We start from the raw sequence: 15,420 nt of genomic DNA on the forward strand, positions 1-15,420 counted from the left end.
GCTCCACAATGAGATAGGGTGCAGGCCAGGCAGTAGTCTGTCAGCCAGCCTGCCAGCTTAGTGTAGTCAGCTCAGTTTTTCCCATTCAGACCCTGACTGTGCCTCGATCTAGGTATGGCAAAACTAAACATGGCTTTGTTCGCATTAGCAATCTCACTGGAATAAAGACCTCCTCCATTCCTGTTATTATTGAAAGATATTGTGATAATACTCCACAATTGCTCATAGTAATGGCTGGAATGGTATCAAACACATGGAAATGTGTTTTATCTGCTCGATACCATTCCATTTCCTCCGTTCCGGGCTCATAGCCATTAGTATGAGCCCCTTCTCCCCAATTAAGGTGCCACCGGCCGCCTGTGCTCATATCTCAAAATAGGACTACTTAATGTCAGATCCTCACTTCCAAGGCAGTCATAGGCAATTAACTCATCACTGATCATAAACTTCATGTGATTGGCCTGACTGAAACATGGCTCAAGACTGATGAATATACTGGGTTAAATGAGGCCTCTCCTCCTGGTGACACGAGTGACCAAATCTCCACCAAATTGGGAGTCTTCCAACGAGCTCTGAAAGACAGTACCGTTCAATATGAAAAAGCCTACAATGCTGCCCGTTCAACCTACCTTTACAACCTGAGGAGAATAAAACAGGATTCAAAATAGATTTCTGATACTGTTGCAAAGCTAACTAAAAAGCAGCATTCCCCAAGTGAGGATGGCCTTTACTTCAGCAGTGATGAATTCATTAACTTCTTTGATGAAAAGATCATGATCATTAAAAAGCAAATTACAGACACCTGTTTGAATATTCGTATTTCTCCAAAACTCAGTTATAATGAGTCTGCACAGAACTGCCAGGACCTCGGATCAATGGAGACACAAGTGTTTTATTTACATTTTATCCTGTATATCTTGACACGTTCAAGAAAATAGTCATGCCCTCTAAACCTGCCAGCTGCATACTGGACCCTATTCCAACTAAACTACAGAAAGAGCTACTTCCTGTGCTTCACCCTCCTATGTTGAACATAATAAATGGCTCCCTATCCTCCTGATGTGAACCAAACTCACTAAAGGTGGAAGTAATAAAGCCTCTCCTGAAAAAGCCAAACCTTGACCTGGAAAATGTAAAGAATTATTGGCCTATATTGAATCTCCCATTCCTCTCAATTATTTTGGAAAAAGCTGTTTCTCATCAACTCACTTTCTTCCTGATGACAGATAATGTATACGAAACACTCCAATCTGGTTTTAGACCCTATCAAAGTACTGAGACCACACTTGTGAAGGTGGTAAATTACATTTTAATGGCGTCAGACCAAGGCTCTGTGTCTGTCCTCGTGTCCCTAGACTTTAGTGCTGCTTTTGATACCATCAATCATCACATTCTTTTGGAGAGATTGGAAACCCAAATTGGTCTACGCAGACAAGTTCATGCCTGGTTTAGATCTTATCTGTCGGAAAGATATCAGTTAGTCTCTGTGGACGGTTTGTCCTCTGACAAATCAATGTTAAGCTTCGGTATTCCTCAAGGTTCAAATTTAGGACCACTATTGTTTTCTCTTGGTGATGTCATTTGGAAACACAATGTCAACTGTCACTGCTATGCAGACGACACACAGCTGTACATTTCAATGAAACATGGTGAAGCCCCAAAATTGCATACCCTGGAAGCCTGTGTTTCAGACATAAGGAAGACATAAGGAGATTATTAATTATTTTATTATTATTATTTTATTATTATTTATTTTATTATTATTTTTGATGAATTGTTTTACTTTTAAACTCCGACAAAACAGTGATGCTGGATCTAGGTCCAAAGAAACAAAGAGATCTGCTGTTTGATCTGACAATTAATCTCAGTGGTTGTACAGTCATCTCAAATAAAACGTGAAGGACCTCTGCATTACTCTGGACCCTTATCAACAATATTTTAAAAATGGCTTTTTTCCCCCATCTTTCTATCATTGCAAACATTTTGTCAAAAATCATAAAGAACAGCTAATCCATGCTTTTGTTACTTCAAGATTAGACTACTGAAATGCTCTACTCTCCGGCTACCTGGATAAAGAACTAAATAAATATGTCTGCTAGTGCTAAATACGTCTTCTAGAATCTTGACTAGAACCAAAACACTTGATCATATTACTCCAGTGCTGGTCTCTGTTAAAGCTTGGGCTGATTTCAAGGTTTTCCTGCTAACCTACAAAGCATTACCTATCTCGCCGATTTGATCCTGCGGTACAAACCTACATGTACAGTCACAAGACGCAGGCCTCCTAATTGTTCCTAGAATTAGCTCCTATAGAGCTCCATTTTTATGGGATGGTCTGCCGATCCATGTGAAAGATGCAGACTAGGTCTCAACCTTTAAGTCTTTACTGAAGACTCATCTCTTCAGTAGGTCCTGTGATTGAGTGTAGTCTGGCCCAGGAGTGTGAAGGTGAACGGAAAGGCACTGGAGTGAGGAAAGCCTCTTGCTGTCTCTGCCTGGCTGGCTCCCCTCTCTCCACTGGATTCTCTGCCTCTGACCCTATTACTGGGGCTGAGTCTCTGGCTTTGCTAGTCCCTAAGAGGGGTGCATCACATCGTGCCAGGCATTTTTTGGTATACTGAACTTGAGTGGGTAGAGTGACTGATATCATCTTCCTGTCTGGTTTTGCACCCCCTTGGGTTCGTGTGGTGGGGGAGATCTTTGTGGGCTATATTTGGTGGTCTGTTGATATCTCTCTGGTGGTGTGGGGGCTCTGCTTTGGCAAAGTGGGTGGGGTTGAAGAACGATCTGGCCTTAATTGTACTCTTATAATCTCCAGCCAGAAGGGGACTGGCCACCCCTCAGAGCCTGGCTTCGCACTAGGTTTCTTCCTAGGTTCCTGCCTTTCTTGGGAGTTTTTCCTAAAATCTCTATTCTCCCTGTGAAACAAATCATACATTCAAATATATATGGAAGAAAAAGTATGCTGCATTTTCCTAATCTATTTTAGAAAAGTCAATTCTTATAAAACAACGTCACAGTTATCAAAATGCAAAAAAAAGCCTTCAAGAAATGCCATTCATACAATGGCTTCATATAGTTCATGGGACAAGGCCACAACCAGGCCTCAATAGAAAATCGAACACATTCTAAGGGGAACATCCTATTCTCAATCCTTTAGTAACCATATCCACGGTGGTAACCATCCGGGTCTCTGTCATGACCGTAGCCCCCATACTCATCCTCAGGACAGCGCATGCCAAGGGACTGCTGGATAGCCATCTCCTGTCTGCGGAGCTGCATGGAGTCAACCAGGTCATATATGATGGACATGGACCACATGGGAGACGGATACCAGGACTTGACGTTGCCGTCTTTCCCCACCAGCAGCATAGAGAAGTACTCTGGGCTGATCTGGAAGTAGTTCCTGATGTCCTGCACCAGAGAGGGAGAAACGTCCTCACGTTCCACAGTGGCAGTCCCTGTGACACAGGCAGGGTTGAGGGGTGAACTTTAATTGATTTCATACATTAAGAACAACAATGTTTAGAAGAAGAATGGAAGAAGAAGAAGACTTAAACCTAAATCAAATCTTCAGTTATATAAGCTCAGGATTTTCCCACCAATATGGGAACAGTAACGGTTTCTTACCGTTGATTGGGTATAGCTCAAGGGTCCCGCCCATATCCTCCATGTCCTTTCCAATCAGCTTCAGCACAGACAAGTGGCGCAGGCCTGAGTAGAGCCAGGTGAAAACACATCATTTCACATTACACCACTGCACCTCTTATGCCTAATATCAAACCCCTTTCACACAAAGCCCTAGCGCCTTCCCAAAGATATCTAGGACATGTGAAGGTATGGATATAGGTGTAAGCAGTGGTTTTAATTTAACTAGGCAAGTCAGCTCAGAACAAATTCTTATTTACAATGACAGCTTACCCCGGCCAAACCCTAACTACACTGGGCCAATTATGTGCCGATACCCTATGGGACTCCTAATCACGGCTGGTTGTGATACAGCCTGGAAGAATGGAGGGTACAGTATAACATGAACCAGTGTCTGTAGTGACGCCGAGATGCCCAAATAATACTATTCAGGGAAGTAGAATGGAGGGTACAGTATTATACTATACAGGATGGAGGATACAGTATAATACTATACAGAATGGATGGTACAGTATAATACTATACAGAATGGAGGATACAGTATAATACTATACAGTAGAATGGAGGGTACAATAATACTATACAGAATGGAGGTACAGCAGTAGAATGGAGGGTACAGTATAATACTATACAGGGTACAGAATGGAGGGTACAGTATAATACTATACAGAATGGAGGTACAGTATAATACTACAGGGCAGTAGAATGGAGGGTACAGTATAATACTATACAGAATGGAGGATACAGTATAATACTATACAGGGAAGAAGGGTACAGTATAATACTATACAGAATGGAGGTACAGTATAATACTATACAGAATAATACAGTATATACAGTAGAATGGAGGGTACAGTATAATACTATACAGAATGGGGGTACAGTATACTATACAGGGTAGTAGAATGGAGGTACAGTATAATACTACAGAATGGAGGGTACAGTATATACTATACAGAATGGAGGGTACAGTATAATACTATACAGGGTAGTAGAATGGAGGATACAGTATAATACTACACAGAATGGAGGGTACAGTAGAATGGAGGGTACAGTATAATACTATACAGAATGGAGGGTACAGTATAATACTATACAGAATGGAGGGTACAGTATAATACTATACAGAATGGAGGGTACAGTATAATACTATACAGAATGGAGGGTACAGTAGAATACAGAATGGAGGGTACAGTATAATACTATACAGTATAATACAGTATAATATACAGAATGGAGGGTACAGTATAATACTATACAGGGTAGTAGAATGGAGGGTACAGTATAATACTATACAGGGTAGTAGAATATACAGTATAAATACAGAATGGAGGGTACAGTATAATACTATACAGGGTAGTAGAATGGAGGATACAGTATAATACTATACAGAATGGAGGGTAGTATAATAACAGAAGAGGTACAGTATAATACAGGGTAGTACAGAAGTACAGTATAATACTATACAGAATGGAGGTACAGTATAATACTACTATACAGAATGGAGGGTACAGTATAATACTATACAGTATGGGGGTACAGTATAATACAGGGTAGTAGAATGGATACAGTATAATACTACAGGGTAGTAGAATGGAGGGTACAGTATATACTATACAGAATAGGGTACAGAATGGAGGGTACAGTATAATACTATACAGAATGGAGTACAGTATAATACTATACAGGGTAGTAGAATGGAGGGTACAGTATAATACTATACAGAATGGAGGGTACAGTATAATACTATACAGAATGGATAGTATAATACTATACAGAATGGAGGGTACAGTATAATACTATACAGAATGGAGGATACAGTATAATACTATACAGAATGGAGGTACAGTATAATACTATACAGAATGGAGGGTACAGTATAATACTATACAGGGTAGTAGAATGGGGTACAGTATAATACTATACAGAATGGAGGGTACAGTATAATACTATACAGAATGGAGGGTACAGTATAATACTATACAGAATGGAGGGTACAGTATACAGAATGGAGGGTACAGTATAATACTATACAGAATGGAGGGTACAGTATAATACTATACAGAATGGAGGGTACAGTATAATACTACACAGAATGGAGGGTACAGTATAATACTACACAGAATGGAGGGTACAGTATAATACTATACAGAATGGAGGGTACAGTATAATACTATACAGAAGGGTAGTAGAATGTATAATACTATACAGAATGGGGGTACAGTATAATACTATACAGAATGGAGGGTACAGTATATAATACAGAATATACAGAAGAATGGATACAGTATAATACTATACAGGGTAGTAAGAATGGAGTACAGAATACAGTATAATACTATACAGAATGGAGGGTATAATACTATACAGAATGGAGGTACAGTATAATACTATACAGTAGTAGAATGGAGGATACAGTATAATACTATACAGAATGGAGGGTACAGTATAATACTATACAGAATGGAGGGTACAGTATAATACTACAGAATGGAGGTACAGTATAATACTATACAGAATGGAGGGTACAGTATAATACTATACAGGGTAGTAGAATGGGGTACAGTATAATACTATACAGAATGGAGGGTACAGTATAATACTATACAGAATGGAGGGTACAGTATAATACTATACAGAATGGAGGGTACAGTATAATACTACACAGAATGGAGGTACAGTATAATACTATAGGGTAGAATGGAGGGTACAGTATAATACTATACAGAATGGAGGTACAGTATAATACTATACAGAATGGAGGGTACAGTATAATACTATACAGAATGGAGGATACAGTATAATACTATACAGAAGGGTAGTACAGAATGGAGGGTACAGTATAATACTATACAGGAGGGTACAGTATAATACTATACAGAATAGGGTACAGAATGGAGAATGGAGGGTACAGTATAATACTACACAGAATGGAGGGTACAGTATAATACTATACAGAATGGAGGTACAGTATAATACTATACAGAATGGAGGGTACAGTATAATACTATACAGGTACAGTATAATACTATACAGAATGGATACAGTATAATACTATACAGAATGGAGGGTACAGTATAATACTATACAGAATGGAGGGTACAGTATAATACTATACAGGGTACAGAATGGAGGGTACAGTATAATACTATACAGAATGGAGGGTACAGTATAATACTATACAGAATGGAGGGTACAGTATAATACTATACAGAATGGAGGGTACAGTATAATACTATACAGAATGGAGGGTACAGTATAATACTATACAGAATGTATAATACTATACAGAATGGAGGGTACAGTATAATACTATACAGAATGGTAGGGTACAGTATAATACTATACAGAATGGAGGGTACAGTATAATACTATACAGAATGGAGGGTACAGTATAATACTATACAGAATGGAGGGTACAGTATAATACTATACAGAATGGAGGGTACAGTATAATACTATACAGTAGTAGAATGGAGGGTACAGTATAATACTACACTATACAGAATGGAGGGTACAGTATAATACTATAGGGTACAGAATGGAGGTACAGTATAATACTATACAGAATGGAGGGTACAGTATAATACTATACAGAATGGAGGTACAGTATAATACTATACAATACTATATAGTATAACTATACAGAATGGAGGGTACAGTATAATACTATACAGAATGGAGGGTACAGTATAATACTATACAGAATGGAGGGTACAGTATAATACTATACAGAGTAGAATGGAGGGTACAGTATAATACTATACAGGGTAGTAGAATGGAGGGTACAGTATAATACTATACAGTAGTAGAATGGAGGGTACAGTATAATACTATACAGAATGGAGGGTACAGTATAATACTATACAGTACAGTATAAGTACAGAGATGGAGGTATAATACAGTATAGAATGGAGGGTACTACACAGGGTATACAGAATGGAGGGTACAGTATAATACTATACAGGGTAGTAGAATGGAGGGTACAGTATAATACTATACAGAATGGAGGGTACAGTATAATACTATACAGAATGGAGGTACAGTATAATACTATACAGAATGGAGGTACAGTATAATACTATACAGAATGGAGGGTACAGTATAATACAGAATGGACAGGGTAGTAGAATGGAGGGTACAGTATAATACTATACAGAATGGAGGGTACAGTATAATACTATACAGAATGGTACAGGAGGGTACAGAATATAATACTACAGAATGGAGGGTACAGGAGGGTACAGTATAGGGTAGTAGAATGGAGGTACAGGTACAGTATAATACAGAATGGAGGGTACAGTATAATACTATACAGAATGGAGGGTACAGTATAATACTATACAGAATGGAGGGTACAGTATAATACTATACAGAATGGAGGGTACAGTATAATACTATACAGAATGGAGGGTACAGTATAATACTATACAGAATGGAGGTACAGTATAATACTATACAGGGTATAATACTATACAGAATGGAGGGTACAGTATAATACTATACAGGGTAGTAGAATGGAGGGTACAGTATAATACTATACAGAATGGAGGTACAGTATAATACTATACAGAATGGAGGGTACAGTATAATACTAGAATACAGGGTAGTAGAATGGAGGGTACAGTATAATACTATACAGAATGGACAGTATAGGGTACAGTATATCACTACTATACATACAGAATGGAGGGTACAGTATAATACTATACAGAATGGAGGGTACAGTATACAGTATAATACTATACAGAATGGAGGGTACAGTATAATACTATACAGTATATGGATACTATACAGAATGGAGGGTACAGTATAATACTATACAGAATGGAGGGTACAGTATAATACTATACAGAATGGAGGGTACAGTATAATACTATACAGAATGGAGGGTACAGTACAGAATGGAGTATAATACTATACAGGGTAGTAGAATGGAGGGTACAGTATAATACTATACAGAATGGAGGGTACAGTATAATACTAATAGAATGGAGGGTACAGTATAATACTATACAGGGTAGTAGAATGGAGGGTACAGTATATACTATACAGAATGGAGGTACAGTATAAATACAGGGTAGTAGAATGGAGGGTACAGTATAATACTATACAGAATGGAGGTACAGTATAATACTATACAGTATAGAATGGAGGGTACAGTATAATACTATACAGAATGGATACTATAACAGAATGGAGGGTACAGTATAATACTATACAGAATGGAGGGTACAGTATAATACTATACAGTATAAGGGTAGTAGAATGGAGGATACAGTATAATACTATACACAGAATGGAGGGTACAGTATAATACTATACAGAATGGAGGGTACAGTATAATACTACACAGAATGGAGGTACAGTATAATACTATACAGGAGGGTACAGTATAATACTATACAGAATGGAGGTACAGTACAGTATAATACTACAGAACAGAATGGAGGGTACAGTATAATACTATACAGAATGGAGGGTACAGTATAATACTATACAGAATGGAGGGTACAGTATAATACTACACAGAATGGAGGGGTACCGTATAATACTACACAGAATGACACAGAATCTCTCTCTGTCTAAGAGAGACAGAGCCCAATGTCTGCAATGTGGCCAAACTGAGTCCATGAAACATTTCCCAGTAGAAGTGCTAAAGACATGCATACAACTGAAGCTCAACGGTCTTGTTGAATTCGTTTCACTGCTCGCTAGATTCCTTTCCCCAAATTACAAATGTTTCTAATTTGCAGATCTTTCATCCCAGTACTATTAATGTCCTCCACAGAAAGACTGTGTTGGCAGCTAAACAATAGCATGTCCTCCCAAACTAAGAACCCTGTTTTTCATCAGTACGAGACCAACATGAGTAGTTGACCACATTGTCTACAACAGGCTCAAAACCAAATACCAAACATTCTGGCGAGTCTCAAGAGACCTCTATCGTAACCCAGCTTTAGAGTGGTGTCTATTTTCTAACCTAAACAATTCAGGCATGTTATAGCTAAACGCCAAAAAATCCCTTTTGTTTGTTTGCATAGCTAATGCAGTATGTTACATATTTCGCAACAGTTAAAACTAAGTGTGACAGACTCTGCAAGCTACAAATACATTGACATTCCATGAGATTATCTTCTGTTAATAGTTATGTTAGTAGTCCATTTGAACTCTGAACAGATATATCCTGATGCTTGTACAGCATGGCTCGTTGGACCAACAGTGACAGACAGCAACAACAAGGGATGAGGACAGTGTGTTTCAGGAGTGGTATTTGAGAGGTAACCCTCCCTGCACTATCTCTAGAAGCTTGAGGATCTGAGTGAGCTGGTGAGTTATTCAGGAAATATGTCTGCTCTTGAACGTAACAGGCAAAACATTTTTTTGATAATGTTTTATTGTCACATACCAGATAGGAACAGTGAAAGTGTTGTTTTACAGGGTTAGCCATAGTAGTACAGCACCCCTGGAGTAAATTAGGGTTAAGAGCTTTGCTCAAGAGCACATTGGCAGATTTGTACCTTGTCGGCTCAGGTATTCAAACCAGCAACCTTTCAGTTACTGGCCCAACACTTTAACCGCTACGCTACCTGTCACCCTAGTTGACCAAAGTGTGGCCACACATTCTGAACATCTCCGCAGAAGGGAGTGAAGCAGCCAAGACAAACACTTAGGGGCCCCAGTGAAATCATCAACAAACGTCTAATGTACCGTACAGGCTTGAGACAACAGTGTGACATCACTACTCACCCAGATTGCAGGCCTGGCTAGTCAGGGCGTAGAGCTGCTGCTGATAGGCCCATTCCTCGTCGTCAGAGGAGGAGATCACAAACAGCCTGCGTCTCCAGCGGAACCTAGAAAAATATAAACACAGAACAAACAATGACATCAAATCTATACAAACAACATTCCACAAGCCTTTGAGAAGAACAAAAAGGTTACAAACGCATTTCTTTATTTATTTGTATATATATGTTCGACCAGGAGCACACAGGATGTCAGTGTCAGTTTTAGGTGAGTGTATTTGTCAGTTGTGTTGACTTGAAACTGCAGTCACACAGTCTTATATTGCAATTGCATCGTCCTAGATAATAACAAAAGCCCACTAGTACCGTGAGAGGAAGTTCTCCAGAGATTTGGATTTGTCTTCTTTCTTACACGTCACTCCTTGTCTCTTCTGCTGTTCCATCTCCTTGATGCGAGAAGAGAATGTGTCTATGTAGTCAAACACAGCCGTCATGGCGATGGGCACCTCATATTCTTGCTGTGAATGGGGACAGAAAACCATATCACCCATCTTTAGGCAGAAAAAAAGTGTTACGGATGATACTGTATCAATTTACTGCAGTAAAATGGAGCTATTGAAGCGCTGCGATAGATTTTCCCTCAGACAAAAATGGATTTTCACCCAGAGCTATGATGGATTTTCACCCAGACAACCGATATGATGGATTTTCCCTCAGACAACCGATATGGTGGATTTTTCAGACAACCGATATGATGGATTTTCCCTCAGACAACCGATATGATGGATTTTTCAGACAACCGATATGATGGATTTTCCTCAGACAACCGATATGATGGATTTTCCCTCAGACAACCGATATGGTGGATTTTCCCTCAGACAACCGATATGATGGATTTTCCTGGATTTTCCCTCAGACAACCGATATGATGGATTTTCACTCAGACAACCGATATGATGGATTTTCCCTCAGACAACCGATATGATGGATTTTCCTCAGACAACCGATATGATGGATTTTTCAGACAACCGATATGATGGATTTTCCTCAGACAACCGATATGATGGATTTTCCTCAGACAACCGATATGATGGATTTTTCACTCAGACAACCGATATGATGGATTTTCACTCAGACAACCGATATGATGGATTTTCACTCAGACAACCGATATGATGGATTTTCACTCAGACAACCGATATGATGGATTTTCACTCAGACAACCGATATGATGGATTTTCACTCAGACAACCGATATGATGGATTTTCACTCAGACAACCGATATGATGGATTTTCACTCAGACAACCGATATGATGGATTTTCACTCAGACAACCGATATGATGGATTTTCACTCAGACAACCGATATGATGGATTTTCCTCAGACAACCGATATGATGGATTTTTCACTCAGACAACCGATATGATGGATTTTCACTCAGACAACCGATATGGTGGATTTTATGATATGGTGGATTTTCACTCAGACAACCGATATGATGGATTTTCACTCAGACAACCGATATGATGGATTTTCACTCAGACATAGGACCGATATGATGGTCAGACATAAACGCTCTTTCATCTAAATAAGAAGGTCATCCAGGATGCACAATACTAAGTAGCAGTATACAATAACACATTGTAATTATACCGCAGTAAGCTTTATAGGGAAACAAGGCCAACCAACCTTCACTTTCATATCAAAGTCAGTCAGCACCATATAGTAGTCGTCAAATATCAGCCCCAACTCATTCCTCAAGGCTCTGATGAGGGGCTGGTTGGTGAAGTCCTCTTCTTTCATGCCTTTCAGAGGCTGATCCTTCTCTGTAACCACAAACTTGTATTACACTTGTCATCAGAGTAAAATAGAATTGAAAATTAGCAACAAAAAGTTCAAAACTTTACTTACCAGCCTGGTAATGGTCCATCTTCATGGTGCCATTGGTCAGAGAGCCAAAGATGGTGATAAGAGAGATTTTTCTGACGCCCAATTCACACACATGCTCCAGATACTCATCTCTCTGCTGCGTGTACATAGGATTCTCCTCGTCTGGAGTACTGATCACCTGGGAGGGAAAGAAAAGTGACTGTTGTATCATGTGTCTATTCTGTTCGGTTCTGTTCTATTCAGTTCTATTCTATTCTGTTCAGTTCTGTTCTGTTCTATTCTATTCAGTTCTATTATATTCTGTTCAGTTCTATTCCGTTCTATTTAGTTATATTCTGTTCTAGTGTACCAATATGCCTGCTTCATATCAGATTTAATCAATACATTTATGTAATACAACAGAATACTCACAAGTAGACGTCGTCTCTTCTCAAAATGACCAAAAAAGGATACTAAGAGGTTTGGCTGTTTGGTGGGGGGCCTCTTGTTGTCTGCTTCTTTCTCCTGGTTAATAACGGCCTTCTTCCCTGGTCTCCTGCCACGATAGAAGCCCCCATCACTGTCTTTAGTAGCCTTCAACCTTTTCTTGTCTGCTTTACTCTTTTTGCCTGATTTATCAGCCTTTTTCTTCCTCTCTGCATTGACAGGCCGCTTGACCTTGCTCTTCTTGGGGGAAGCTGTTTCCACCTGTGCATCAGAGTCAACCTTAAGTTCACTGCCCAGCTCTTCCACTCCTTCAGTTGGTTTGTTGTTAGTGAGCTGAGTTGGAGAGGTAACAACTTGTCGGCCATGTTTGGTATCGTCGGTTGTGTCTTCTTCATATTGGTCTCTGTGGGATTCTGTAACGTCATCTATGCCATTTTTGTGGGTCTCTGAGAGGATGTAGGAGGATTCGTCTGTGGTGGGGACCTCTAGGTCCCAGTGCGGTGTTGTCTGGGGGTCCAAGGGCTTCAGACCTGTGGGTTTTGTGGGGGTTGTGGTTTGTCGTGTTGTTGTAGTTTTGGTTTTGTTGTGGTGGTTGGTTTTATAGTAGTGGTGGTCGTGGTTGTTTTTGTTGTGGTTGTTGGTTTTGTTGTGGTGGTGGTCGTGGTTGTTGGTTTTGTTGTGGTGGTTACTTTTATGGTCGTTGTAGTAGTTGTTGGTTTTGTTGTGGTCGTGGTTGTTTTTCTGGTGGTGGTTGTGGTTGGCTTTGCTGTAGTTATGGTTGTGGTTGCTTTTGTTGTTGGTGGTGGTTTTGTTGTGGTTGTAGTTGTTTTTTTTTTTGTTCTTGTTGGTTTAGTTGTGGTGGTTGTGGTTGGCTTTGTTGTAATTGTGGTTGCCTTTGTGGTCATAGTTGGTTTTGTGGTTGGTCGGGTTGTGGTAACTGTCCCAGCCTTTGGTCCTTGAGCTGGTCTCTGCACCCCTTTCCTCACTGGCACCCTCTCCACTGTAGAGTTCACTGTGACCTCTGACCCCATGGTCAATACCCCCTGGCCCTGAGACTCAACCACCTGGCCCTCAACACCGGCCGCCTTGCACCTCTGCACGAAGCCTCTCTGCCTGGCCTTCTCCAGCTTGCGCATGTGGGTCTGGTCCATCACCTCGTACATAGCCTCCAGCCTGACCGGGTACGGGTACCTCTCCTCCACCTGGAGGGTCTTCCTCAGGAGAACCATGCCAAACTTCCCCTCCTCCAGCTTCAGGAAGTTCATTAGCCTGGGGATGAGGACCGTATCCAGGGGCTCCTCCGTCACCTGTCCCTTGGCGTTGACCCGCCGCACCTTCCCGCCTCGCTCTCCCTCCTGGTGGAACATCACTATCATCTGCATGTGCCGCTCCGCCATCTGGCAGTAGACGTCCGACTTGAGGAGGGTCATCATCAGGCGATAGTAACCGTCTGAGTCATGTGGGGCGGAGATGACCAGGACCCGGTTCTTCCCTGCGAAGCTGGCCAGGACGTTGAGGGAGCCGGCGCTGCCGGGGACGGTGTGGGCTGGTGTGGACTGAGCCTGAACCGCCTCCACTGTCACTTGTTTACTGTTGTCTTGAGATGTGCCAGTTCCACTGCCAACCTGGTTTATGGGTTTCTTTGGTTGTTGGGGTATTCTTCTGCTTGGCATCATCCTTCTGCTTGGTGGTTCTTTTCCTCTTCTTGGAGGCTCAGCTTTCTCATCTCTCTGCATTCTGTCACGATGGCTCGTCATAGGGGATACATTTATACCACCAGCGGAAGGAGCAATACTGTCAGATTTCAGCACATTTTGTGTTCTGTTAAAAATCCCCCGGAGGGATGTTCGTCGTAAGATTGTCCTTTTGAGGGTCTCCTGTCAGAGGCCCCTGTGCTCCATACCAGCAACAGCCAAAACACACAGAGATGCAGTGTCTGTTTCATTTTTGCAGTGTCCAAGAAAAACCTACAATGGGTAGAAGAAGATCAGTGAGAGAGGCATTGCCTGTAGTCCTCTGTCTTTCTGACGTTGTGTCCAGTTTTCAGATGAAATAACTGATCAGTGATTAAACGTGATAAAAACGCTTTGTTTGAGAAGAAAAAAATAGTTCCGCAGTAGGTTATGACGTAACTGTTCAGAAAGACAAATGCACAATCTGGGCTGTTTCAATAAAGTAAACACAAACACTTGTCAACTTGTGTGCTATAATCCTGCTGAAAGTTTACATGAAAATGCACCATTTACCATTCCATTCTGGTGACAAAAAAATAACTCCCCGATGATAAGAAATATTGTGGCAGTCGTCCAATGACTCCTTTCTCCGTTTCTGCAGCTGAAATGACATACATTTCATTTTCTATGTTAATGTAGACAGTGCAACTTCTGCTTACTAGGCGGCTACACGTAACGGTTCCATATATTCTGTCTATACAAAACTTACTCCATCGATTGTAACTTTAGAGGCCATTTTCCTCTTTCTAACGTCTTCAGACGGAGAGATTTCTGGAAGTCTCAATGCGTTGTCGGCAAGGAGGGATCTTCTGCCTTCCCCCTTCCAGCGCATCGAGTTACCCGAGGAAATACTATGTAACCACAAATTCCATAAACGCTTTCTCCCCTCTGAGCACCAACCCAAGACCAAGAAAGAAACGATTTTTGCTGCGTTCACGCGCACGTCGGAACGAGAAAACTCGGAAAGGTCCGACT

The 15,420-nt window shown here is 40.7% G+C and overlaps 2 protein-coding genes across 2 annotated transcripts; both read right to left on the reverse strand.

The window, feature by feature from the left end:
• Positions 1 to 872: 872 nt before the first annotated feature.
• On the reverse strand, positions 873 to 13,418 carry LOC127916764 (coiled-coil domain-containing protein 80-like). Its single transcript, XM_052499800.1, has 7 exons — positions 12,698 to 13,418; positions 12,308 to 12,464; positions 12,086 to 12,222; positions 10,761 to 10,912; positions 10,399 to 10,502; positions 3,631 to 3,714; positions 873 to 3,461 (listed from the first exon to the last, which is right to left on the reverse strand). The coding sequence occupies exons 2-7, from the start codon at positions 12,432 to 12,434 to the stop codon at positions 3,157 to 3,159; spliced, it is 909 nt and encodes a 302-aa protein (XP_052355760.1). The 5' UTR covers positions 12,435 to 12,464; positions 12,698 to 13,418; the 3' UTR covers positions 873 to 3,156.
• Positions 12,461 to 15,420, reverse strand: LOC127916609 (coiled-coil domain-containing protein 80-like). The gene is made up of 5 exons (XM_052498913.1): positions 15,155 to 15,420; positions 14,959 to 15,046; positions 13,402 to 14,679; positions 12,684 to 13,219; positions 12,461 to 12,464 (listed from the first exon to the last, which is right to left on the reverse strand). Exons 3-5 carry the CDS (start codon positions 14,467 to 14,469, stop codon positions 12,461 to 12,463), a joined length of 1,608 nt encoding a protein of 535 aa, XP_052354873.1. The 5' UTR covers positions 14,470 to 14,679; positions 14,959 to 15,046; positions 15,155 to 15,420.

This window comes from Oncorhynchus keta, chromosome 37 (genome assembly GCF_023373465.1).
Source record: "Oncorhynchus keta strain PuntledgeMale-10-30-2019 chromosome 37, Oket_V2, whole genome shotgun sequence".
Taxonomy (NCBI): Eukaryota; Metazoa; Chordata; class Actinopteri; order Salmoniformes; family Salmonidae; genus Oncorhynchus; species Oncorhynchus keta.

Coding starts and splice junctions, on each gene's coding strand:
- LOC127916609 (XM_052498913.1), bottom strand. CDS start 14,469: ATGACGAGCCATCGTGACAGAATGCAGAGAGATGAGAAAGCTGAGCCT. Junction 13,220..13,401: donor CTACTACAACGACCATAAAA/GTAACCACCACA, acceptor TTGGACCCCCAG/ACAACACCGCACTGGGACCT.
- LOC127916764 (XM_052499800.1), bottom strand. CDS start 12,434: ATGTACACGCAGCAGAGAGATGAGTATCTGGAGCATGTGTGTGAATTG. Junction 12,223..12,307: donor GATGGACCATTACCAGGCTG/GTAAGTAAAGTT, acceptor TTGTGGTTACAG/AGAAGGATCAGCCTCTGAAA. Junction 3,462..3,630: donor TGAGCTATACCCAATCAACG/GTAAGAAACCGT, acceptor CCTGTGTCACAG/GGACTGCCACTGTGGAACGT.